Source organism: Halyomorpha halys, unplaced genomic scaffold, assembly GCF_000696795.3.
Source record: "Halyomorpha halys isolate HHAL.00 unplaced genomic scaffold, Hhal_1.1 Scaffold2575.1, whole genome shotgun sequence".
Taxonomy (NCBI): Eukaryota; Metazoa; Arthropoda; class Insecta; order Hemiptera; family Pentatomidae; genus Halyomorpha; species Halyomorpha halys.
The window spans coordinates 59,122-84,934 of record NW_027105518.1 but is presented as its reverse complement, the minus strand read 5'-3'; the positions used below and the strand labels follow the sequence as shown (position 1 = coordinate 84,934).

Below are 25,813 nucleotides of genomic sequence, written 5' to 3'. Positions count from 1 at the left end.
AGTTACGGACTGTCAGCTGACAGGTCCATATCAGCTGATCGAGAACAGCTGACCGATTGTATATATATAGACGGACAGGCTCCGCAGATAGTTTAGTATTTTACAGCAGTTCAAGCGAGTTAGATCTTTTTCCTTCTTCTCTTCTTTGACATTGTGCTTTCGCCAATACTTAACTTATATATATATATATAATAAGATAACTCACGGGAGTTATTTTTAAAAATAAAATAGCACAGTAGTCGCAATATAGAAAAGTTAAAAACAAACATATAAGATAAAAACTAGTAAATGAGTCAAACTTAAATAAATAAGTTAGAATTAAAACTAAAACTTGTTAAAATTTTTTGTTCATTTGAACACATTCAACTTCTACATGAATATTATGTTTCCCAACTTTCAATAGTGATAAAGAGAAAAATAATTGTTGTTTGGTTTTATTTTGCAATAAAAATAAGATTACTCACGAGGAGTTATTTTTTATGGCTACTAGTTCTGTTAATAATGTATATATGTATATATCAAGCTTATTCTCACTTCCTTGACGACATCAATTTATTGTTTAAGTGTAGTTTTAAATTTTAATAATATTAAATATAATTTATGGTAGTCAAAATAATTAAATATAAATTTTAAATATTATGCTCCTGGGGAAGTGCACTCCAACTGGCAGCCAGGATGGCTGGCACCACCTTACGGAATGGTGGCGACACCGAGTTTGTATTCAGTTCTAATTTCACGCTCAATAAATTACTGTTTATAAATAATATTAATTTCTTATTTTATGATAGATGGTACAAAGAAAATAAATAATTACACTTTTTCCAGATGAAAATATAATATCGTATATTATTCGGTATTATCACTAAGCAATGTTAAGTTACATTGCCCATAAAAGAAGTCAAACCGGCTATTTAAAAAATAATATATCATTAATCAAAATATTAATTATAATATTTATTACTTTCACCTTAAACATTATATACTTCTGCAACTATCTAAGGTAGAGGAAAATTAGTAGTAATATTTAAATTATCTAAAATTATAGAATAGAAAAAAAAAATTATCTAGGGACTAAATCACTACCGAATAAGGAAACACATTTAAAAAGGAACTAAAACAATAAAACAAGCCCAGTTATAATCTTTATCACCAAGAAAAATTATATTAGAAGAAAATATCCTTATTCTGAATTAAAAATAAAAGAACATAAAATAATTAATTAATTCTCATGGGACACCTATCCCTGTTTTTTTTTTTTGTTTTTTTGCTTTAACATAAAAAAAACATTTTTTACTCAACATGTTCCAAAGATATTGTAGTTTCACCATAAAGTGTGGCACATCTTAATTTTTCACCGAAGTACAGATATGCCGGTAGTAAACTGTACTCCATCTTTCTTGAACAATGGGATAAGGTTAGTTTTTTCATTATTTTCAGAATGTTAATTCGAATATTTTTCTTGATTAAGAAAGCAGTTTTTTGTATTTCTTTTTTTCTTTTTTTTTTTTGTAAACACTGACATATTTGGGCCTGAACCTGTTTTGAACTTAATGACTTTCGAGTCAAAATCAGCAGAGGTCACTTAATATCTATGACATGAGGGCGAAGTAGAGCTTGAATTAAATAAGATTTGTGGTTCTTAATTCATAGAAAACAAAGTTAAAACACCAAATGACAGAATTGATTTTGTTTTTGCTACAGTGATAATTGTGCTAGTCAGGAAAGAAATCAATTTATGATAAACTTATATCAGTATGCAATTTATAAATTTCACATTTTTATATATTAAATTACTCTATAATTTTTTTTTATTAATTTATTTATTGTTATTTCCAACTGTATAAAAAATATATATATATATATACAAGTAAATTTGTTGTAGGTGACATAGTGACATGATGTGATGTGACAAACATGTGGAGAATCTACCCATTGGTAGAACTCCAAATTTTATAATTTAAATTATTCTATATTAGCCTGTAAAGTTTCATGTTTTTTTTCTTTACTCTAATTATTTAAGATATTTTTCACTTTTCTCATTGCAATTTTTTTTTATATACTATTTTTATTTTAATTTCTGCGTTATTTTTCGACATTTCTTTAAATTTTGTGTAATTTACAATGAAAATAAATTGTGCCGAAACATCTAGAAAAATGTATAAAGGCAATAAATGGCACTATACATTTATTTAATAGATTTGGTTCTAGAAGAGACAAATATCTAATATACCAAAAAATTAAAATATAGAATAAAATTTGGCGTAAATATTTGAATAAATAGATATTTAAAATGTTTATATGCTTCCCCTGTAGAATTAGCATTATGTAAGATGCAGCAAAATTCGAATAAAGAATCGTTATGTTTATATACACACACAATTATAAAATATATGCATACATCCACATATATACACAGACGCATGTACACTAATTCATACGCAAGAAATAACATGACATATATTTAAATATGTACACCATGTTTTATATACCAAAGAAACCGCTATGCTGTTAAATAAGGTAACAGAAAGTATACATATTTTGTTTTTTTATCGACAATTATGTAATAAATGAATTGTTCTTTTCTAAAATTTTAAAATCAAGGCCAAACGTTGATAAAGTAAGAGTCTGAAGAGCGATTATGATTCACTACAGAAATAACAATCTCAAATTAGATAATAAAATTCCTGTGATTCAGATATCGATTAATTGTTTTTCACACAAAAATATTACGTGCCAGCAAATTAATACTAAAATATTTTTTTCATAAAATTATAATTACCATCATAATGTTATTCATCTATAGAATGTTGTTTAAAATCGCCGTTATATTTATATTTTTTAAAAAAAATAATAGTGATAGAAAATAATTGAACAACACTAGAATCGAATATGGGAGTAATCAACACCCCGTAATTATAAACTCAAAAAGTGTTTTAAAAATAAAATACACATTTTACAATGATTCTAGAATATGCTTTTCTAGTTGAGTTGTTACGGCAATTTACAAATGGAATAGATACCTTTATGTTGTACGATTTCATACAATCCTATTTCTTAATTAAATTACATAAGGTTATAAGGTTTCAACACACTTTGCGTTTTTCGTATTACAACGTTTCGGCTGCCACAGGCCACCCAAACATAAATTTTATGTTGTAACAAAAATATAATAAATAACCACAGAAAGTAACAACAAATGTAAATTATTAGAAACAATATATACAACAAAATTATTAACTTCCTAGAAAAGAAAATGCAGTATATATGCATTTTTTTTTCTAGGAAGTTGTAAAATGTCAAATACATTTTTAAAACACTTTTTGTGTTATTAATTAGTATTGTATGTCTTATTAATGCTAATAATAGCTTTTTAATAAACTGAGGTGAAAAAACTTCCTATTAGAACACATTATTATTCTATATTTTGTATAACGTTTCTGAATTTACTCCATATTCATGTACTATGTATCCTCATATTTGTCAATTATATCAATTTCTATATAGAAATATTGTCGTTCATATACATATAATTTAAAAACAAAAATTTCACAATCACAATGTTTAAATAATGTCCTTCACCACTGATAGTTCATAATTAATATTCTTAGAGATGGATTATTTCTTATAGGCCAGCTCATCAAATTTTCCTTATCTAATGGGTTGGGAATTTCTTAAAAATGACGAATGGATAATGTGCGCTGTTGAAGGATAAAGATTGCCATGAAACTCGAGTTTATAGTACCCATATTATATAATTAGTTTAAGTATTAGTTATTTAACTGGAGCCCTGGGGTCCACCCAGCCTCTCCAATTGGGTACCCTTAATTGGGTAAATATCGGTCGAGTGTGATTCTGACCAAATCACCTCCTTGCACAACCGTTTGTCTAGTAGCAGTACTTCTTTACAAAGTACTGAACTCCTGTCCCTTTATAGCGTGTAACGGTACAGATTTAATTTTTAATTAATTATTTAACGAATAGTGCTAACATAATTTTAAAATATTTAGACAACATATAATTGAAGAATAATTAATATAAAAACTAAAATATACTCTTATCATATCAATAAATCAAATAAACTAATACGAACCATTTTGCCTTATCTAAAGATATTAAATAATATTCATAAAACTATACTTGAATTATGAACTATTCCTATTACTTTGTTGTAATAAACTAGGAAAACAATGATATTTTATTGAGATATGTTCACGTGTTTTCGAATTACAGAGCTATTAATCCTCATAAATGGGTCAAAAAACATTATTTAAGAATTACCCATAATATGACATAATTTTTTTTTTTTTTTTTAGGTGAAGAGTAAGGAAGGGAAGGGATCTGAAAGATACATCTATAAACGGCCCTAAATTGTAAATGTATACTTTCATAAATTCATATATGACAATCTGATCCATAATAGAAAAAATGTTTAGTTTTAGTTGAACAGTAATCTATAATACTGGTATAAAGGATTCCACCACGTTTCTCAATCCAATATAGCTGTAAAAAAAAATATCACCCTTGTGTTTATTTAATCAAAATAATTTCATTCTTGACACTTTTGAAATATCTGTGAACGGAATAACCTATTCATCATCAGCTAATAATGTTATCATTTATTTCTGAAGCAGGTTTCTTCGAGGTCATTGCACACGCCATACCGTTCCCCAACAAATCACACTTGTAAATATATTTTTATCGGTTGTATTTAATAAACTATAATTAATGAAAGATCCCATCAGTTTCGTAGTTATTTACTTCATATGGGCAATTTATTAGGTGCGTGATATTTCAATTTCACTGTTAGAATTGCTATTCAGTTTGAAAAGTAACAGCTTTAAGAATAACAGGTTCCTATCTTATTAAATATCCATGAGCTGTAAATATTAAATTAACCTATTCATTTTTTTTTTTATTGTGTCGAATAAGGTGGAATTGCTGTTTTAGCCCAATTGGGTTGCAATTTTTTTTTTGCCATTGGCGTTGATGTCACAAATTTTGTGTTTTCTAAGACCACGTCAATGCAAGAGATGATCTGCGTCCAGAGCTACGTCATCAGTACAGTACAGTGCACTTTGGAGTGGGTTTGATTCTAAATTAGGAATCAGTACTCTGGCCAGGAGTTCTTTCTACCGTTTCTCTTCTGTCTGATTTTTTTTTTTAATTTTATACATTCCCGAATTTTTACTTGTAGTTCAACCTTTTATTGGGAGAATGATATGGACTCACACTTAGGGGAAAGTAGGCATTTTTATTTTGCTTGTCACTCTGCTTCTTCATTCCCTGCAATTCCACAATGGCTTGGTACCCACAGTATCACGACCACGCGGTATACCCGGTCTACTCAGATTAACCTTTTCATAGTTTACTGTAATTGCTACCTTACTTTGAGAGGCAACTTAACCGTGACTGTTTCAAAAGAGCAATTTTTTTTATCACTTATGGCAATTGTAAAATTGTGTTTCCTTCATAAGTTTTAGGCCTCTCCTCTTTCATGAGCATTGAAATTCCAATTTCAAGTCGTTACACTGATATCTTCATGTTAGTTAGTATTAACTATCAATCAAGATAAAACGTAAATCAAATGTTTATTAGAAGATCTAAAATTCTTTAATACAATAAAATGAAGATGAAATTACAGTTTGAGTACTGCTGGTTCGTTGAACTGAAACTACAGAATTTTTTAGATACAAAAACTTTAATTAGTTCCGTTTCTATCCCAAAGACAATTTTATTTTCTTAATATATAGTTATTGTGGTTAAAGTCAATTTCTTTCGATTAATGTTGGAAGCGGACCAAATTACATGTAGATTTAAAGATGTAATTCTTTGCTTCTAAAATTTTTAATTATTTTGGATGAATTTTATTTATTTACTTTTTTTCAGTCACAAATATATATATACATATATATTTAAGCAAAACAATAAATAAAATGATTTGAAAAAAAAAAAGGACAATTCTGATCATCCCCTGATGACTCAGAGGAAATCGTCTCGACCTTTCTTTTGACCTCGGAGAGAAGAGTAACCGTGAACTTTATAGTTGTCTTTGTGAATAGTTTGGTCAGTAACAAAACATATTGAATGAATAATGAATAATCCTCTAAATTATAAATAATAATAATTAGTGAAGATTATAATAGAATACATCGGGTTAAGTAATAGCCCATAATTGAATCTGTTTCTTTGCCAATCTATAGCTTTTATGATTCAATTGAATTTACCTGAAACTAATCTGGGACCTTTGTTCTTCTAGTTTGCTCACTAGACATCTCCGGTAATCAAAAATAATAAGATTCATTCTAAAACTTATAAATTTTGGGAACTACCCTAACTCTTTAATATACGAGGTATCAGTAATTTTTATTTAAAAAAATATATTTGTTATCAAATTACAATAATGATGAGAGTTATGTTACATTTACTATTTTAATTTATTCAAACATAATTCATTATATATTTTTTTACAGCAAGAGGAAAGCTTATCAGGATAACAATGATAATATCAATCGCCAAGAAAAAAATATATATTTTTGGATTCAAATAAATATTACACCAGTGTAACATTTGTTTAATTTAGTAAAATCATAAAGATGTTAATTACATATTTATTTAATGTTAATAAAACTATACTTCAGTCTACCGTTCGTAAACTGTTTATTATACTATATAATTTTCATAAAATCTAACCATTTGGCACATTTTTTAACCTTTTTTTTATATAATTAATTTTAATGGGTCATTATGATTTACAAAAAGTATCTATGGCCCATTTATTAGTTTTCAGGTTCCATGGATCTTTTATTAAACACTGATTTCATAAACTCAAATGTTAGTATTTCCTTTCTTCACCGTTATTTGAGAGAACTATTGAAGCCACGTAAGCTGAACCAGGAGTATTACGTATGTTGCTGTTGACGCCATCATCTAAAATATATAATAAAACTGTATTGAATTAAACGTATTTGAATATAATGCATATATTTGTGGATCTGTTGATTAATATGAAATTAATTTTTGAAAGTTAGAACTGTGAAAATGATGATAGAAAATAATGATTAAAATAAAAAGCAACTTACGGACGTCAGAAGTGGATAGTCCAAGGAGAACATACCGCAAGCACTCTGATTTATATTGTAATCCATTGCTACGTAAGAGCGCAGGTTATTCTGAAAGTTTATTCTCAAGTATTACAACGATAATAGTAAATATAATTAAAGATAAGCAAATAAAAAGAAAATACTATAAAATATGCAAAACTATTACATCTTTTCCTAAACTTTTACTGGTCATCAATGCGTCGAAGAGCAGTAGATTAAAGTTTTTAGCCTGAAATATAAATTTAATTAAAACTTAATATTATATCAGTTTTATAAAATCTTATTTCAGCTTTTTAAATAAGTTTGATATAATATTGATTGATATTACCACATTACTTAGTTTTCTAACACTCGTCTTACAAGCATTTTAGCAGGCTATAATTTTGGTCGAGTGCATACATTCTGATATTTTAGCTACACGGTTTAATCAGTTTTCAGACTTTATAAATCTATATATATTTATATATATTATATATTTTGTACCTTTGGTAGTTGATGCACTTACATAGAGAAAATAAATTGCTTTGTCAGTTTCAACAATATTGAAAAGTTTTTCGATACAGTTTGGTATCATGGTCATTGAATCCATTTTACCTTTCCTCTTCTTCCTTATGCTCAATTAAATTTTCTTCTCTATCCAGAAACACAGGAGAGGACTCAATGCATCCTCTCTCAACCATCTATTTTTACTGATGAAACAGGAGCCCTTTTTAGTCCGAAAAATTTCTCACTTTCTTCTCCAAGGCCAACAATTTTCATGTAAAGATTACATCACAAATGGAAAATGATTAAAAAGTAATAGTGAAATAAAATCCTATATATATATAATTTATAAATAATTATGAATTCTGATCCCTTAGGAAGCATATTTATAAATATCAAAAGAATCCATCTTAATACCTCATTATTAAGCTGTTAAACTAAAAATAAAAAAAAATTAAATAATCTTGTTTTAATTATTTCATGTTATTCTTATTATCTATTTTAAGTAATGGAAATTTCAAATAATAAATCATCAGAATTTATAATAAAACAATATAAAATAAACAATTTTTATTTGTTTGACAACACTACTATTAAAGCTATTTTGTACATCTTCAGCACTGTAATCGGATAATTAAACCGGTGTCAAATATTTAATTGTCAAGTTTGTGTAATTGTAGGACTTTGTATAGGACGCTGAAATTTGAAGACCTGTATCCTATATTCCAGCAAGTAAAACAAAAATAAAAATGTTTATTTCATTATTTTTTTACTCTGACCGGCCTCTAACATTTTTATTTATTGTAAATTTTTTTTTTTGCCAAACTTTGTTAAAAACCTTCAAAAACGTATTTAAAACAATAAAAAAATGTTTTATTATAACTTAACTAAATAAGATTTTTTTCAATTTCAGGACACACTTTTTTTTTTGTTATAGATACTTGTATCTATGTAAATATCATATGATACTACAACCACACTTTTTCCATAATTTTCACATTTTTTTCTATTTTTCAGCTAATTAAGTGTACTAATATCCTCTAATGACTTATTCTTACCTGTTTTTGTACTTATATGAAATTAAAATTTCTTAATTAGTTGGATAAAGTTCTGTAAATAAACTAAGCTAGCTTACACAATTTTTAGCCCTTCTAGCAGCTGACACAACCATTACGATCATGATACAATTCACAATGAGACCCGGAACGGAAGCTATCATCTTCTGAAATGAATACTCACCGGGTTTGACTATATATATTATGTTCACATAAGTCCTCATAATGACGGCGACAAAAGGAAGTGTCACAGTTTGAAGAAGGAAGATATCATAGGCCTGATTGATCCGGGCAGCGAGGGAGCAAAGGGAAAAGTGGATCTCGACTAAGTGTTGAACTTCTAGGTTGAACTTGGAGGAACTGAGTAGGTTCGAGATGGAGGCCAATTGGTCACTAAGGAGATTCAAGAGGACGGAGTACTGCCCAGCGACCACTGCGGGAATGTTATAGAACAAGTAAAATAATGTCGATTCCAAGATCTTCCACCATGAGAACTTTCCTGCCACCAACTGATATATCTGCGGTACAGCATTAACAACTGTCATACATACCATGCTCAACAAATACTTCCTTCCGTATGAAACTCTTCCGATTCGATTATGCGTCGCATAGAGTTCGGATATTATCGCGGGTAGTTCAAGCCTCTGGACGAAAAACAAGAGGAAGACTATAATCCAGGTGCAGATAGAGCATGTGAATATCAAGATATCCATGATTGTGGCCATGGATAGAGAGCTCCAGAAGTATTTCTGGATGTAAAAGATTCCCCCGGCGCTGGCAAGGATGCCTATAGCTATAGATGAGAGGTACAATTTCCAGGAGAATATATAGGACATCCCTTCAACCCTCTTGAGAGGGGAGGCTCCGAAGACGAGGGAGACGATGAGAGCTGCTTGTAGAATTGATTCGAATCGACCTAGCATGGCTGAAACACTGACAATGAGAGCAAGCTAGCGATAGGATCAGCAACTTCACTCATCGATTAGCAGGCTTTCCCATATACTCTTGTTTACTTTATCTCATAAATCATCAATCAACATTTAGGGCATTAATATGCTTCTATACGATAGCTATCTTCGAATCTATAGACTTGGGGAAAAAAGTTTTGACATAATGTTTTTTTGGCAAAAGATTAGTTGAACTGGGCTGTTTCACAAGCTAACAAATTGATAAGCTGATTGTAAACAATCATGATCAAATTCTCATTAGCACATTGTAGAAGATCTGCAAAAGCCTTCTACAGGACCGAATAGAATAATTATATGCATGGAAATTGTATTAATATCATGTGCACTGATTAATGAACTGGACAGAAGTATATCGACTAGAGGCCGAACAATACGACAGTGGGTGGCACTAGAGAGCAAAGGATATTCTCCGCGGCACTGTCGTCGAGCTAAAAGATCTGCTGGTAAAATTATGCTCAGATCAGTTAAATATGCAGGACAAGAAGAAAAACAGTGCAAACAAAATGAGTGCTGCTGAATGCACAGTGGAAAGTGGAATTGGATTTATAAATTTATACCATTCGCTGCATCTTGATTGTGGGTTGAACATAACTTCCAGGAACCGGTGACAGAAGTTTTTTTTATCAAAAGTTGATAAGTCTCATACTCAAATTATCCTCAACCGAATAAAATGTACATTCGGATGAAACAAATATGAAAGCCAATCTATCCTTAATACTTTAAATGATTCTTCCGTGATTAAGAAAATAGTATTAAACGTAAATAAGCCTTTAGCTTTGTTTGGTCGGATGAAATTATTTGGAAACTAGCTGTCTGTAATCTACAAAATGTTGACGGACCTAGTTTTTTATCTCTTTTTTTCCCTCCTTTTATTTTCTTCGGTGAAATATGGAATTTTCTGGAAATTACTACTGAACAAGCAATCTCCTTTATTTTAAGGTTGATAATGGTTTGTCGAATAACACCTACCGAATGAACCAATCTAGGATTATCTAGAAAGAAAAGAAATTTTTTGAATAAGTGCAAGAAGATGGCAAAATCTGATTAAATTAATATGGGACACACTAGGTAACAACTATATATCCTCACAATCTCTGAGAATTTTATAAAATCGGAGTAACGGTTTGATCGATTTTGTCCATCCTAAAATTTAACTACCGACCGACAGGCATGAAACTAATTTTATTCCTTCATGTCTAAAACGTAAAATACCAGTAAATACTTTTTATACTGAAGAAATATTGTTTTGTTATTTACTACATGTGCTAAACGTTGTCTTAACTTTGGCAATGAACAAGTGAAATTATTGAACTGTGCAAATCAATAAGCCTTATTTTTTAATTTTATCCCAAAAGAATCTTTTCTATTATAGTATTATAGTATTTAGGATATATTACAATAAAATTATTTACAATCCATTGAATGTAAGCTAATGTTTTAACTTAACAGAGGTGTGAAACATGAAGGCTTACAATAAAGCAACTTACCTACTGAGTGTGTACGTTTTATGCGTCATAGTTACTGGACCACTTCTTAACTCGCTGGTTTGCAGATTGTGGATTCACCCAGCGTAATCAAGGTTGTAACGATTGTTCTGAAGACTTAAAACTATGAAGTATGTACAACCTGTATTGGTAGTGTGTCTCTACATTGCATAATAATTACAGATTCGATGCACACCATGAATGAATAGCATGCATAATTTATATATTTAGTGGGGAATTATTCAATCCAGTGATCGGCCGAAATAGGGCACTCTGCTGATTTGTATCACCATACATGGGAAAATACTTTTTTTAAAGGACCTACAGAAACATAATTGTGCATAATCTCAATTAATGCTTTACATACACACTCATTAGTATTTTGAGGTTCAGTCAATCTCAAATGACTATATATTTTGAATTATAGGAAGATAGTCCGGGTGGCGGTCAATAAAGGTATCAAAATAGTAAAATAAATTGTTAACCAACGTTTCGCCACACTTTACATGGCTTCGTCAGGGCTAAATGAAAAAAACAAGATACGAACATTATAGAACTGACAAAACATTTCAAAACAATTGTTATGTAAATATAGTATATAAAAAAGAAATAATAATAACAATATAAGGAAGTATACATGTAGGTTGACTGGAAACAAATTACTAATAAATAAAACCAGGTGTGGATAAAGTTCTAAATACAAATCTAGACTAATAAATTGTAGGAGAATATTCATTAAAAATAGTTATAAATATGATAAAGAGGTAAACCTTTTACAACGGTAGAACAGATAGATGAAGTAAATATGATATAGACCAGGTATAGTAATATGTAAAAGGGAGATATTAATAAAATAAACAATAAACATGGGGGAAATCAACTCTGAGATTGAACAGAGCGGCGATTGAGAAAAGTCATATATAATATGTCCTCCCTTCCTACGCTAACCCTTAGGAAGGGAAAGATTTTTTATAATATATCGATAGAACAAACTGACAGAAACATAGATGTTTCTCGATAGATTAGAATCTATTACCTAATATTAAAACAGATAAATATATGAGATAAATGTGGAAGTACATCTTATCCTACTCGTATAGTTCCTTATATTGTTATTATTATTTATTTTTTTATATACTATATAAACATAACAATTGTTTCGAAATGTTTTTTTATTTTAATTTTTGGTCAACTTTATAATGGTTGTATCTTGTTTTTTATTTAGCCCTGACGAAGCCCTGCAAAGTGGGACGAAACGTTGGATAACAATAAAAAGATTTCTTTTACTATTTTGATACCTTTATTGACTGCCACCCGGATTATCTTCCTACAATGTACTTCATAAGGTCAACTATCTTTTTCCAATATATATTTTAAAGACGTTTCGAGATTGTATTGTTCTCGTATTCATATTATTAATGTATTCTACATAACTAACTTCCAGAATAGCTAAGTCTAAAAAGTTAATTTATTTACCTTTAATCGTATTTAAATAAGATACGCATTTTATAATTAGGAATCAAATTTTATAGCTGATAAAAACGGAACAATCAAAACTTTGAAAATACTTTATTATATGTAATAAATTGAAAAAATATTTGTATCTATTAAATAACAACTAAGCTATATAATAATAACTGCAACTGAACTGAAATACAACATATAAATTATATAATATGTTACGTGTTTATTTATATTATTTTTGTTATAAATATTTTGTCTGAAAAAAATCAGTACCTTTGGCTTTCCAACGGTATATAATAAGTCTAATTATTAAATATTACCATTCTTATTTCCGAAAATATGTTTTAAACATGGAAGAAATATATTTTCTTTTGTCCCCTTAAGTTAATAACCAAATCCTTTCATAGTTTATATTATCCAGTTTTAATTTCCAATTGAAATGTGAAATGGTTAATTATTTTAAACAAACAAAATTAATGATACCTCAGAAAAAGCAACTTTGAAAATTTGGCTTTCATTTTCAGTCAATGGGGATAAGCTTATGTTAAAGACTATTTCATTAGATCGTGCGAATGAAGACTATTTAATTTTACATTTATATGCCCAGTTTAGTCAAAATCACTACAGCCACTTTAGAGATTACCAAAAAATAAAGTCGATTATATAAAGTGTCACTTTTGTTCTGTCGATTTTATCAAAACAGTTTCAGGTAGATCCCACCCCATATCCCGCCTTAAATATTCTATTTCAGTTTCATATGACTTTTGTTTTTTGAACTAGAGTGTTCACATACAATCAGGCACAGATTATTTTGAAATAGAGTTGATTGATTCAGGTATGCAAAGTCTCATTTGAAGAAAGAACATATCATCTCGATGTTTTCATCGAAGCAATGTGAACTGAACAAGAATAATCACGTAAGTCAACGCACCAGTAGTCATCTGCAACATTTCATGAACATCGTTTTTTTTCAAAAATTAATTATAAATGGTTATTTCACCTTAAACATATAACTTTCAAATTTCAATAGATCTATGATTTGTTCGTTACCGCAGTCAGCAGAGAGTAATCAAGCTTGTAAAATCCGAAAGCTGTTTGCTGGATGCTGTTCTTCATGAACACGTAAATCTTGAGGTCATCCTGCACACAAAAACCGTCAATGAAAAGGTATATGTAACTCATGGGGTACTTAATCCCAAGATATTACGAGAAGAAATAATCATTAATATTATTTTTATAATATTATCATTAATAATATTTTATAAAGCAAAATATCGTTGTAACTTAATTCAAAAGAAAAATATAATTTTTTTATATTAGGTTTTCATTTTATATTAGATACTTTTGTCAAAAAACCTTCCTATTCAATGAAATTAACAGAAAAAATAAATAAAATATTCAACATGTATACTTATCATTTCATGAAATTGGGTATATATAATATGAACACAATGAACATATATTTCTGCAACATGAAGGAAAAAAAATTGATAAAAAAAATTTTATATGAAAATAAATTTCTAGAATTGTAACCAAATAAATGTATATAACCTCTAAACCTTCAACCCTAAAAAATTCAAAACTATCTTAAATCAACGAGAAGATAATTGATAAAATTCTAAGATAACAGGACTAGCACATCGCAGATTTTATTTTAAAAATTGTATGATTATAGAAAATAAATAAATTACCAAAAATTGAAGATTAATGCAGGGTATGTAAGATATGTAAATATGTAAGAAGAAAATATATTAAAAATATGGTTAGCTATAAAAATGTTACAAAAGACATGAATATAAATTATCCTGAAATAATAAACAAATTACAGTTAAAACAGTAACTAATTAACTAATCATATTTTATTATTAGTTTAAAAACAAGGAATGATCTTGAGCAATAACATATCAGTGATAATTGATGGGAGGCCTTAAAGAGATAAAAGTTAAGAGTAAGAGTCCAGCCAGTTAAGTTGGACAGTGTTTGATGTAAAAACAAAATTCTTAAAGTAGAGCTCTCCATAAAATATTTTAATTTAAGACGAAATATAGAACTAGCATTAAAAATCAAAAAGATAGTGTAACTACTAATAAGTAAAAAAAGCTAATACGTATTTAATAAGAAATGTGTGCCCTAAAACAAAGGTATCAATATTATAAGATATTCAACTTATTTTTGGTTCTGAAGATGGGAGAAGAACCCCGAAACATTGATGACTAAATATGTTTGATATCAGAAGTATTATTTATTTAGAATAATTTCATCTCATTTTACTGAACACAACATAAAGTTATTATAATAAAGAAAAATGTTATTTTGAAATATTTTTTCAGGTCTGATTGATTTTTGGACTCAGGAGAATTTTTTAATTCCGCGTCCAAGCTAAAGGTGGAAAAGGGTAGCACGACAGGGCGATGCCGATGGTCGCTTAGTCGCTTAATATGGAGTCGAATGTCCTTACTGAAGTTCAAATGATCAATTAGGATACTCATATTCTCTGTTAAGGAGTATGTTTGATTTTTTCATAGAGCGACTAAACCACCAACGCCTTTGGCATTATTGTATCAGACAATTATTATAATAATTACATCTTTTCCCAGTGTTCTGCTTATCAATATATTATTCCAGAGTTGAACATTGAAGCTCATAGCCTGAAAAATAAAATTAAAACATAAAATTATATTTTACAGAACATTAACATAAAAAAAAATTAGATTTATTTTTTATTATTATAGTTGTTTGAGAGTGGTTTAGTTTCTTTTTAAACAATTTTGATCTCTTTTCTCTCAACTTTATTCTTTTTAACATCCGACGTTTCGACCTCTCAGGTCATTCTCAAGGATTCCTTATTCTGTCTGTATTCCTTTTCTTTCCTTAAATTCATTTATGCCGGCTAATTGCCTTTGTCCCTATATTTTTTTCTATTAAATTATTTCCTAAATTTAAAACATTGCAATAACAACTTTTATGTTCTTTAACAAACCCCAAACAGTTTGCAATAACAACTTTTATGTTCTTTAACAAACCCCTAACAGTAACTGTTTGGGGTTTGTTAAAGAACATAAAAGTTGTTATTGCAATGTTTTAAATTTAGGAAATAATTTAATAGAAGAAAATATTGGGACAAAGGCAATTAGCCGGCATTAATGAATTTAAGGAAAGAAAAGGAATACAGACAGAATAAGGAATCCTTGAGAATGACCTGAGAGGTCGAAACGTCGGATGTTAAAAAGAATAAAGTTGAGAGAAAAGAGATCAAAATTGTTTAAAAAGAAAATAAAAAAAAATATTTTTCATAGTCAACTTTTTAATTGTAACTTAATACTAACTGACCCAGCAATGCTTTGCTATTGTTGTATTTGAGGATGTATATAGATTTAATGAACACTATTGATAGTTTGATATAAAGTATTGTGTTCAGTTAAATCTGAACATTTAAAAATATTTTAATATGTGGTTTGGTAACATAAATTGAAACAATAAATGTTATGAGGGATGAAACAGATATTTTTATTTGAAAATAGACTTTTTTCTATTTGAGAATTTGGGTGTTTAATTTTCAACAAACCTTCCAATTTATTTGATTTTTTCTTTTAGGCAATTTGATTATCTATGATATTGTCATATGCATATACTCTCTGTGCTTCAATATCAGTACTATATTGAAACAATTCGGAACGACTAACCTTTCAATATGATATTCGTTTTTAGGACCTTAAGAAACTCTTAAACACGAATTTTCGAAAAAATCGAAAAATAAAGTTTTTATTCCAAAATTTTTATCGGCCTTTTATCTCTAAGAGCTTCTTCATCAAGCCAATTTCTGAAGAAAAAAATATAATACTAAAATTGAAAGCTCTATGTTTGATTTCAGGCCAATGAGAACAGAAATCCTTCTTTTTTTGTTTTGAATTCCAAAAATGACATGAGGACAGATATTTATTGACATGTGTATGTCAATATTAGTTTAGTCAATATATATTTGATTAGAAATTTGAAAAAATTGTCCTGGTTCAAGTGGAATTTGATTCGCAATATTTATAAATAAATCATATAAATATGAAGGATTTATAAAATCAATTAAAAAAAAAAAAATCTTTTTCATTTGGTGGCACGCCTTACCTACGGTTGGTCCAAAAGCCCAGAAGAAAAAAACAGCCATTTCACCCCAATGTTTGATTTATGAAAACTATGTGTAATTACTAGTCAAAATTGATGAGTTTGACAAACAGTTAGAAAAGATGAAAAATTGTGGCTTTTTCAAAACGTTAAAAAAGTTTATTTTTTTCCCTAACTCACAAAACTAGATAATTTTCCAAGTTAATAAATAAGTACTGTAAATAACTAGATACTTGCACTCTCCTCAGCACCCTTAGCTGCAGTAACTATTACCACTATTATCCCTACGTTCACAAAGGCTTCCAGTGCAGACGTCAGTAGCTTGGACTCGTCAGCAAACTCTTCTGGTTTCACAATACAAACGACAATTATGTAAACGTTGACCACAATAACGACGAATGGGATGGCAGTGGCTTGAAGTAGGAAAATATTAAAGCCCTTATTGATGCGATCAGCCAGAATACAGAGGGCATGGTGGTTCTCGACCAATTGACGAACATCAAAACTGAACATTGGTAGACAGAGCTGTTTTGTCAAAAAAGCCAACTGATCGGTAAGGAGGCCCATTAGAACTGAGTACTGGCAGGCCATGATCACTGGGATGTTTACAAAAAGGAAGTATGTACTCACGAAGAAGATGTCTGTGAAGTATTCAGCATCTTCGATTACATACCAAATACTGGGTATGGCATTGAACAGTGTCAGGAAGATGAGACTAACAGCGTAACGACGTCTATAAGAGGTGATCCCGATGTTGCAGTGAATAGTGTACAGCCGAGACACGATATTGGATAGGTTTTCCCTCTGGAGGTAGTAGTGGATAAGAACCGACACCCAAGTGTAGATATTGAACCAGAAAACTATACTGGAAATAATGATGGATGCGGAGTGTAAATAGTATTGGATTTCAGCAATCATCCAATAAGTGCCCTCGATGCAGGCGATGAGACCAAGCACTATAGAGTAGCCGTACAACTTCCAGGAGAATCGGTAGGACATCCCAGGGTATCTCTTCATCGGAAAAGTACCGAAGACCATGGAGAAAATAAAGACTGTTGCCAGTACGGACTCGAATCTCCTCAGCATGGCCGATGACTGGTCTGTGTTGCATGTTAGGTAATGATAGCATCGGCTCTTATTGATGTTGTTCCGTGGAGTCAACGTACATCCCTATCTGTAATCGGCTAAATAAATAACGGCTTATATTAGGTAGTCACATTCTGCAAATAACAATACTAACATTTAATAGTCCCTATTATAGAAATTATTCCGACAATATAAAGTGAAACTAGGAGTATTGACAAACATTAATCTATAAATATTTTTCTAAGCTTAATTAACCATATATAATTTCAGCGAAGCAAGTAATGTGAAAGCAATTTAAAATACTAAAATAGATCTTTACACTTCTTGAAAGGAAACTATCTCTTCCAAGCATTTAGAAATTAGTTACATGCCGTTTCAAGCCAAATTTATTTATGTTGTACCATTTTTCCTAATTGGTTTATATTTTTTACAATACATAACGTCTGTTTGTCCCATAGTTATTTCAGTTTTTATCCATAGGATACGTTTTAGGATTTTTTCAAAAATTTATGAGGGGATTGGTAGTAAGCTTACAGGTCTATACAAACACTATTAAACAAATTATAAGTTAATCGAACACTATTAAACAAGTTATAGCTCCAATTTATTAAATCAATTTATCAATAAATTAGATATTAGCGTTACAATGGCATGTACAGACTTGTGGAGAAACTTCCCGTGGGTAGCAATCCAAAAGAATATAAAGAAAGCAAAAATCTTCTTTACATTTACAAATTTCAGTTGAAACCCAGAAGCTAAATTTAAATTTTTTTGTATTTGGGTTGATAAGGAAGTGATGAAATACGGGGATTCGAAGGTTTGAAGGGCACTTCTCTTCTTCTCTCGTATAACGAATGTAATCTTTACGCAAAAGTCCCCATGATCCATGGGGAATCGACTACGATTGCTTCAAGAAAGATTGAGCAGAATATCTCTAATGTTGATAGAACTGATGCACTTAAATAAATAGACTTTAAAGAAGTAATTCATGATAGTGTTAATCAAAAATTAAAAAAAAAAAAAATTACTTCGCTTAATTTTTTTTTTAATATTAGTTGTTTATCGAATATACAATAAGAAATGATCTTAACATTCAATTAATGTTGCTTATTTCTGTTGATAACCCAAAGTTGTTCAGAAAATAATTTGAAAGCCCCATCTATAATCTGGAAGACTGCATATCTTAAGGGGCCTCTACATGTTGGCCGAGCCATGGCGAACTCAGACATACGTGAGCATGTGGATGGGTGGCTTGGCTTGGTTGGCCCTGAGAGCTGTCACTTTTCATATGTTGTTTAAGTACACAATATGCACTAAAATAACATATTTCTTAATTAAATACATCGTTTAATAACATTTATAAACAATTGAAATTCTTACAATAAATAAAAAATGACTTGCACCACTTTCAGTCCCACAGGCTGAAATAGTTAATACAATACGTTAACTTCAATAACAAAATACCCAATAGGTTAATTCTTTATACAGGAAGAAGAATAAACGTATTAGTATATCTTTACAATTTAATCTTCCATTGTAAACATTTTTTACAAGATTATATATACAACCGCACAATTATGAAAGTTAAAATAAAATATGAATTTAATTAATTTTTATTTAATTTTAAGCTTATCTAGTCCGATTTTTGTGAATTGTTGTCATCCACCATCTTCTTTGTCGTATTTTACGTTTTCTTTCATTTTCTTTTTTTCTTTTGTAATAAAAATAATATAATCCCAGGGCAATTGCTGAAATCACTTCAACGTCCTCCATGTTTGCCTCTCTGAATAACACTGACATGTGGATGGTCCGCACTTTGTCGAGCATTTGTACGAGCCTCCGATCCATGGCGAGCGGCCAACATGTGGATCCACCTTTAAAGTGCCGGTGGCAACCACCTTTGATTTCGGCTGTTACTTTTTCTGGAGTATAGATCAAACCATTCATCGAGGTGTGACCTACTCCAAGAGTGTCGGCAGTGATTAAAATATTGTAATTAGACAGGCCCTCTATTGAATGCGAGTTCTGATTTCAAAATAGACTTTTTTTTAATCTAATATAAGGCAATACAGCGAAAGGTGATGTTTGTCTAGCTGACCGACTTAATGGATTCATTCCTAATATCGTCATATCTACACTAGAGTATATAAACTGATTTAATAGTAATTATTTATATTGAGGAATATATATGAATAAAATAAAATTAAGAGATAGAAGGAACAAAAAAATACATATATATATTTTAATTCGATAACAATAAGTGAAATTAATTTATGTGATACAAATACCAAAAAATTAAACTATTTGTATATGTTCGTACATATTTGATTTCTGTAGGTAATCAAATATTTCTGGAATATGAGATATAATATCGTTTAATAAAATTGCCAAATGAAATGGCAGTCCGGTGTCTATCAAATGCTTGCAGTCTGCCAGTATGTGTTTAACGGTTAGTGGAACGTTACAGTCTATATATTGGTCTATATGTTCCTAACAGTAAGTATTCATGGGTTGGTCAAGTTTGTCCAATTCGTAGTCTGGTCAGTATTACTTCATGTTGTCTGCAACTTTGGGTTGATGTCTTCCAGGGATGTACTGTACTCTTAATTTCTCTTAATTTGTTTTCTGTGGTGTTGGTCCAAGTTTCCTGCTATTTATTTAATATTTGTATTGTTATGAAAGGATTAAGGTCGTTGTGAGGATAATCTAAGCAGTCAGATGGCGGGATCAATGACGCAGCTTTTGCCGCTTGGTCAGCTTTACAATTGCCCGGGATGTCCTTGTCTCATGGTATCCAGATGAACAAAACTGTACACATTAATTTGAAGATAATTTGGAATATGAGTAATACGACAGGATCGGTTGCATATACGTTTTTCAATAGTGTCAATGAGCTCATGGAATTTGTGAAAAGTGAAATATTATTTTTGTTTGTTTTATAATAGGCCTCCCGCAACCCCAGATAAATTGCTGTCAGTTCTGCAGTAAATGAATTGCTTTCCTAGAGAAGACTTTGCACTATGTAGTCGTGACTTCACAAAATAGACTTTTTATGGTAGTATTAAGGTTTCAGTTTCTCCAAGAAAGAAAATCAATAGTTCTTAGACTTACGAGCTTTTAACGTTTTCAAAATTATAAAGGAACACAAAATTATATACAGATAATTGATGATCTGATAATTTATGATTATACATAGCCATTCATTGTATGATAATAATTCTTATCAATGTGAAAGAACCGGTTTCCATGAGATACCGGAAAAAACGCAAGAATTTTACTTGTGACAGGATGAGCCTTGACCACGATAAGAACATCAGACCACATATTCTCGACACATCCTGTAAGGAATATTCAATTGAAATATTCGCTAAAAAAATCAGATAAATTAATTATAAATACAAGCTTAGATAGACTTATAATAATAGGAATGATAATAATTTTGATTCACATTGTAATGCAATTTGATAAAATTTAAAAGTGCTCTTGTTGCTATTTACAGAGATGTGAAAAATAAAAAGATATCAAGCCGAAATATACCTTAATTTTTTCCTCAAGCACAAATAAACATAAGCATTGGTAATTTAATTTATATTACATAAATAATATCTATTTGTATATTAAATTTATGTATTAATATTTTATTTAATAAAGTGACATATCTCGTTATGACAGCCACGTTTGTGTAATATTATTATCATTTTAATACGTCAGTGTGTTGAAAAATTCAAATAATTTAGCGCAAAAAAGAATACCATTACAGCTTTTAGATAGCTTTTTAACATTCTTGCAACTCATAATTTATGATAAAGATATAGAATAAAAAACGTGCAATAAATGATAAAAATGAGGAGAAGACGATAGGGGATGTGGTCAGAAAAAAACAAAAATATGTATAATAAAACTTATTTAATAGTACCAACGTTTTGGCCAGAATTTCCAGCCTTCGTCAGGGCTACTTATAGGTGATCGGGAATCTAAGTGACGTTGGTACTATTTAAATAAGTTTTTTTAACTTATTTGTGTTTTTTTTCTGACCAAACTCCCAACCATCTCCTCATATTTATTATTTATTTCACGTTTTTTATTCTTTATATTTCCTATAACGATAACTGCTAAAAAAAAAAAAAAAAAAGTACTTTAATAACAAAACTAACTAAATAATAAACTATCTTGGTGAGGCACACCTTATTGAAAGAGGCGCTGAATTAGTGCATATAAAGACGTAATACGTGTTGTGATTTTATGCTTGAGAATTTCAATTTCCAAAATAAGACCACCACTTTAATGTTCATGTTACACCAATTCAGACGTTCGAAAGACTGTAAGATTTCCCTTTATTATATTTGCTCGTTTCTAAGCTTTGACTAACTTACATAGGTTTCCATTTAGTCCAGTCAAAGAAGGACAAAAAAAGACAGATAGTAGAAAATTTTGCTGTAATTTTTTCAACGCCCACATGTTTCTGCGTCTCTGAACACGTATCTGAAGTTTACTGACAAATATTTTTCTAGGTACTTTATTTTGAAAAAAAAATAAAATAAAATGTAGCACATCATTTTTACCTATTTCTCGAAAACTATTTTTTTTTTAGAGAAAAACTCACTTTATAAAATTAAAGTAAACTAACTTTCCTACACTTCACGTTGGTCAAATTTATCTCTGTGATCAACCGCTAGGCTGCAAGAATGAACTAAAATATGTGCCAAAATTTTTATTTGATTTTTTGCAAAAACAAAAAAAAAAAAGTATTCTTGGAAAAATATCTATTAGCTAATCTCTGATTCTTGTTCCGTGATCCAAAAAGCTAGGAGAGGGTCAAAAATAATTACTATAACTAAACTTGCCCTAGTTTCCCTTAGTTTTAGCAATTATTCCCTTAGTTAGCCCCTCTAGTACCTTCTGGAAAAAAACTATAATATTTTTTTTCGGCAATTCAACATGTTTTTTGAGTGGCTAATTTCGAATTATTATTTTATCATTATGTTATTTTATTTATTTATTTTTCATACAGATAGTCTGATTATGTTCATCTTGTCTATTCTTTTGTTTGTATGTATTTTAAGAGAGTTTTTTATTTCATTTTTTTTTCATTTTTTTTTATTTATTTTTTACTTATTTATATTATTTTTTAATTTTTTTATTTTAGTATTCATCAATATTACCTATTGCCCACAACTGTGTGGCAGATTGTAATATCTATCAATAAATAAATCTATCAAAAAAAAAAATTTCGAATTTCAGGTTTCCGATTTCGCCAAAATGTTCACTTTTTTGTTTACGACTCTAAAACCTAGCATTTTTCGAACATAAACATTGAATTAAAAATTGAAGCAGAATGTTTCATACAAAATTCAAATCTTATAATTAATGTTCAGCGAACGCGAAGTCGCAAGAAAATGCTTTAAAAAAAACATATCACGTATCTGCAACCCGCTGTTTAGGTTCCTACTCAGTACCTGTCTACCGCATATTAGCTAAAGCCCCCGAATCAACTGTGGCTGACAATTGTTTATTGAGTTATATGTACCTAGGATTCAATTTCACAATGGTATAAATGACTCACATTAATTTATTATCAGCTCAAAACATTTAAAGGTTTGAGTCATGAGCAAACATTTCATGTCTAGAATTCTTGGACGCAGTTTCAAGTGGTAGCGACTCCAGATCATTTTTCACTAACGCGAGCGAAAATTAATATTTTCTAAACATACATTTCACCCTGTAAAAAGTATCCATAGTTACGACTTTTTCTTTTGTTATTTTTTCACTAGTTTTTACTTTTTCTTATGCCTAAAATTTACATTGTTTAAATTGTAATATTTATGTCATTTACCAAGCCTCGACGATTGTTTACCATAAATTTTAATGCATATTCGCTATATTAAACCCATGCTTAAATTTAAAAATTAAGGATGAAAGTGATTGCTATACGGTAAACCATAATTAATTTATTTCCCTTTTATTTGTTTTAAACCTTTTTACAATTTATTACAAAGTTATATGATTGGACTTAGTTTTAGAACTACATTATTTTTTTTTTGTTGCTTTTTTTACGGAAAACTACTGACCTCTAATGAGTGAAACTCGAGCTATAGGTTTGGTTGAACTCAGGTCACTCAATTCTAAAATTTCGATAAATATTGACAATACATTTCAAATTTGATACATAATATTAGTTTGATGCTTAAATTATTGACATGTACTTTCCTTTAGTATTCTTTTTACACCAAAAAATTAAAGTCTTTTGTATTAATTTATTTGTTCAAAAAGTGTTCTGTGAGATATATTTGAAAATAGTTTTATGAATTTTTGTTTTTAAGTCATAACGCAGATTATTGACCGATTTTATTTGAATGTATAGTTATTTCATTGCATTAAAGCAGTAGTTATATATTTTAGATATTATATTTTTTACTGAAGTGAAGATATTTGACCGCAGATTAATAATTGGAGAAGATGGTCGGGGTGTGGTCAGTAAAAAGAACATAAACATGACTCTACATATCTTGATTTTTAGCAAGGATTCCTTGCTAACCGTCCTGATGAAAACCTGCAACTCAGGTCAAAACATCGGAAATGAATATTTTTTGTTTATTTATGTTCTTTTTGCAGACCGCACCCCCGACCATCTTTTTTTTTTTTGCTTATTTTTTACTTAAGCGAGTGTTTATTGAAGATGAACATTTTTCATATTTATTGTCCTTCAATATTTTTATGGTTGATGTTTTAATAAACGAAAATTCCAAATTTAAAATGCTAAGTTCCTAGAAAAGTGGTTTAGAAGGTTCTGGTTTCCTTATACTAGTATTACACAAATGCCTAATAGACATGTAATTATCATAATACTTTGGTTGTCTAAGGGGTAAATTATGTTATTTCTTTGTATAATTATTTATAATATGATTATTTATTATACATAAGGACAATTATTTATCATTATTAATAAATAATAAAAAGTTACTATTTAGTATAGTTAAACTGCTGTTGATAACTTGCGTTGTCCGCTATGGTACATTCTGACAGCCTTGCAAAGAGGGGCTAAATGTTGGTTAATAATAAATAGCCTTCTCTTATTTTGATACCTTTATTGACCGCTACCCGGACTATCTTCCTACAATCTACTTCATATGGTCAACTATCTTCTTCAATCCAAATAAAATTACCATCAAGTTAGACTGTTATTTAGGTAAAGATTAAAATTGAGGTAACTTCGTATTTCTCCTCTGTCTTCCAAAATGAGCAAGATATTACCTTATAAAAATACGAATTAGCCGCCATTTTGAACTAAACTAGTAATAATAATTTCCGAAGATCATCCTGGAATGACCTGTGACCTTGGCACCGAATCAGATAAGTTTTTAGTAACAGAATTTCAGTTTTATTGGTTATTATTGTTTTTTAATTATTATTTTATATAATGTATTCTTTAATTTAGAACTTAAAGAATTAAAAGCAAGACAGGAGATCCATGCAAGTACGGCCGAGTGTTGCATCATGCACGTCTAGAACCTTCCATGACGATCTGGAAGCTTCTCTTGTAGATAGCGCTCAGACACTGAACTGTTATCTGTTTTGAAATATATTATAAATTCATTAAAGCGTAGTTGCAAGTTTATGACAACACACTAACTCCATCAGTATTGATATGGACATCTTAGTTAATTAATTTCAGCAATTATACCATTTTTATTATTTATTAATGTGAATACCATCTTTGCTGAATTAATATTCCATGGTGTCCCGTATAATTCGACTTTTAAAAGGTTAATTGAAAATTTTGGCAAGCATATATGTGTTCTTTCATATTTTGAGAGCAAGAGATCGACTCCGGTTTTTTTTTTTTTTTTTTTTTTTTTTTTTTTTTTTTTTTTTTTTTTTTTTTTTTTATTTTCTATTACCCAAACCAGCGAATACTTTACTACTCCGGGGAAGATAATTGTTTTTCAACTGCGAAAAACCCCTCATCCCAACAACAGTATTTTAAGGAAGTCTTAAGAGGTTGAGTGAAAAATCTCATGGTGTTTATAACGATGAAACTTGATGAAAACGTAATATAT

General features: G+C 29.5%; 2 protein-coding genes across 3 annotated transcripts; both read right to left on the bottom strand.

The window, feature by feature from the left end:
* Nucleotides 1–6,546: 6,546 nt before the first annotated feature.
* Nucleotides 6,547–9,599, bottom strand: LOC136796840 (uncharacterized). 2 transcript variants are annotated; one of them, XM_067051693.1, is made up of 4 exons: nucleotides 8,719–9,599; nucleotides 7,267–7,329; nucleotides 7,080–7,169; nucleotides 6,547–6,927 (listed from the first exon to the last, which is right to left on the bottom strand). In XM_067051693.1, the coding sequence occupies exons 1-4, from the start codon at nucleotides 9,559–9,561 to the stop codon at nucleotides 6,868–6,870; spliced, it is 1,056 nt and encodes a 351-aa protein (XP_066907794.1). In that variant the 5' UTR covers nucleotides 9,562–9,599; the 3' UTR covers nucleotides 6,547–6,867. The 2 variants fall into 2 exon arrangements, with proteins under 2 accessions (XP_066907794.1, XP_066907796.1); XM_067051695.1 differs by lacking the exon at nucleotides 8,719–9,599 and adding an exon at nucleotides 7,606–7,859.
* A 3,269-nt stretch (nucleotides 9,600–12,868) lies between these two features.
* LOC106691632 (uncharacterized) lies at nucleotides 12,869–17,756 on the bottom strand. Its single transcript, XM_067051686.1, has 4 exons — nucleotides 16,908–17,756; nucleotides 15,140–15,202; nucleotides 13,605–13,694; nucleotides 12,869–13,495 (listed from the first exon to the last, which is right to left on the bottom strand). Exons 1-4 carry the CDS (start codon nucleotides 17,754–17,756, stop codon nucleotides 13,436–13,438), a joined length of 1,062 nt encoding a protein of 353 aa, XP_066907787.1. The 3' UTR covers nucleotides 12,869–13,435.
* Nucleotides 17,757–25,813: the final 8,057 nt, after the last annotated feature.

Bases quoted from the DNA above. Each gene is read 5' to 3' on its own strand.
- LOC136796840 (XM_067051693.1), bottom strand. From the start codon at position 9,561: ATGCTAGGTCGATTCGAATCAATTCTACAAGCAGCTCTCATCGTCTCC. The intron at 7,330-8,718 runs GTAAGCTAGCTT...TTTATATTTCAG, and splicing joins CTAGAAGGGCTAAAAATTGT to GCTAAAAACTTTAATCTACT. The intron at 6,928-7,079 runs GTAAGTTGCTTT...TATATATTTTAG, and splicing joins ACTATCCACTTCTGACGTCC to ATGATGGCGTCAACAGCAAC.
- LOC106691632 (XM_067051686.1), bottom strand. From the start codon at position 17,756: ATGCTGAGGAGATTCGAGTCCGTACTGGCAACAGTCTTTATTTTCTCC. The intron at 13,695-15,139 runs GTAATTATTATA...TTTTGTGTGCAG, and splicing joins GCAGAACACTGGGAAAAGAT to GATGACCTCAAGATTTACGT. The intron at 13,496-13,604 runs GTAACGAACAAA...GAAATGTTGCAG, and splicing joins ATTACTCTCTGCTGACTGCG to ATGACTACTGGTGCGTTGAC.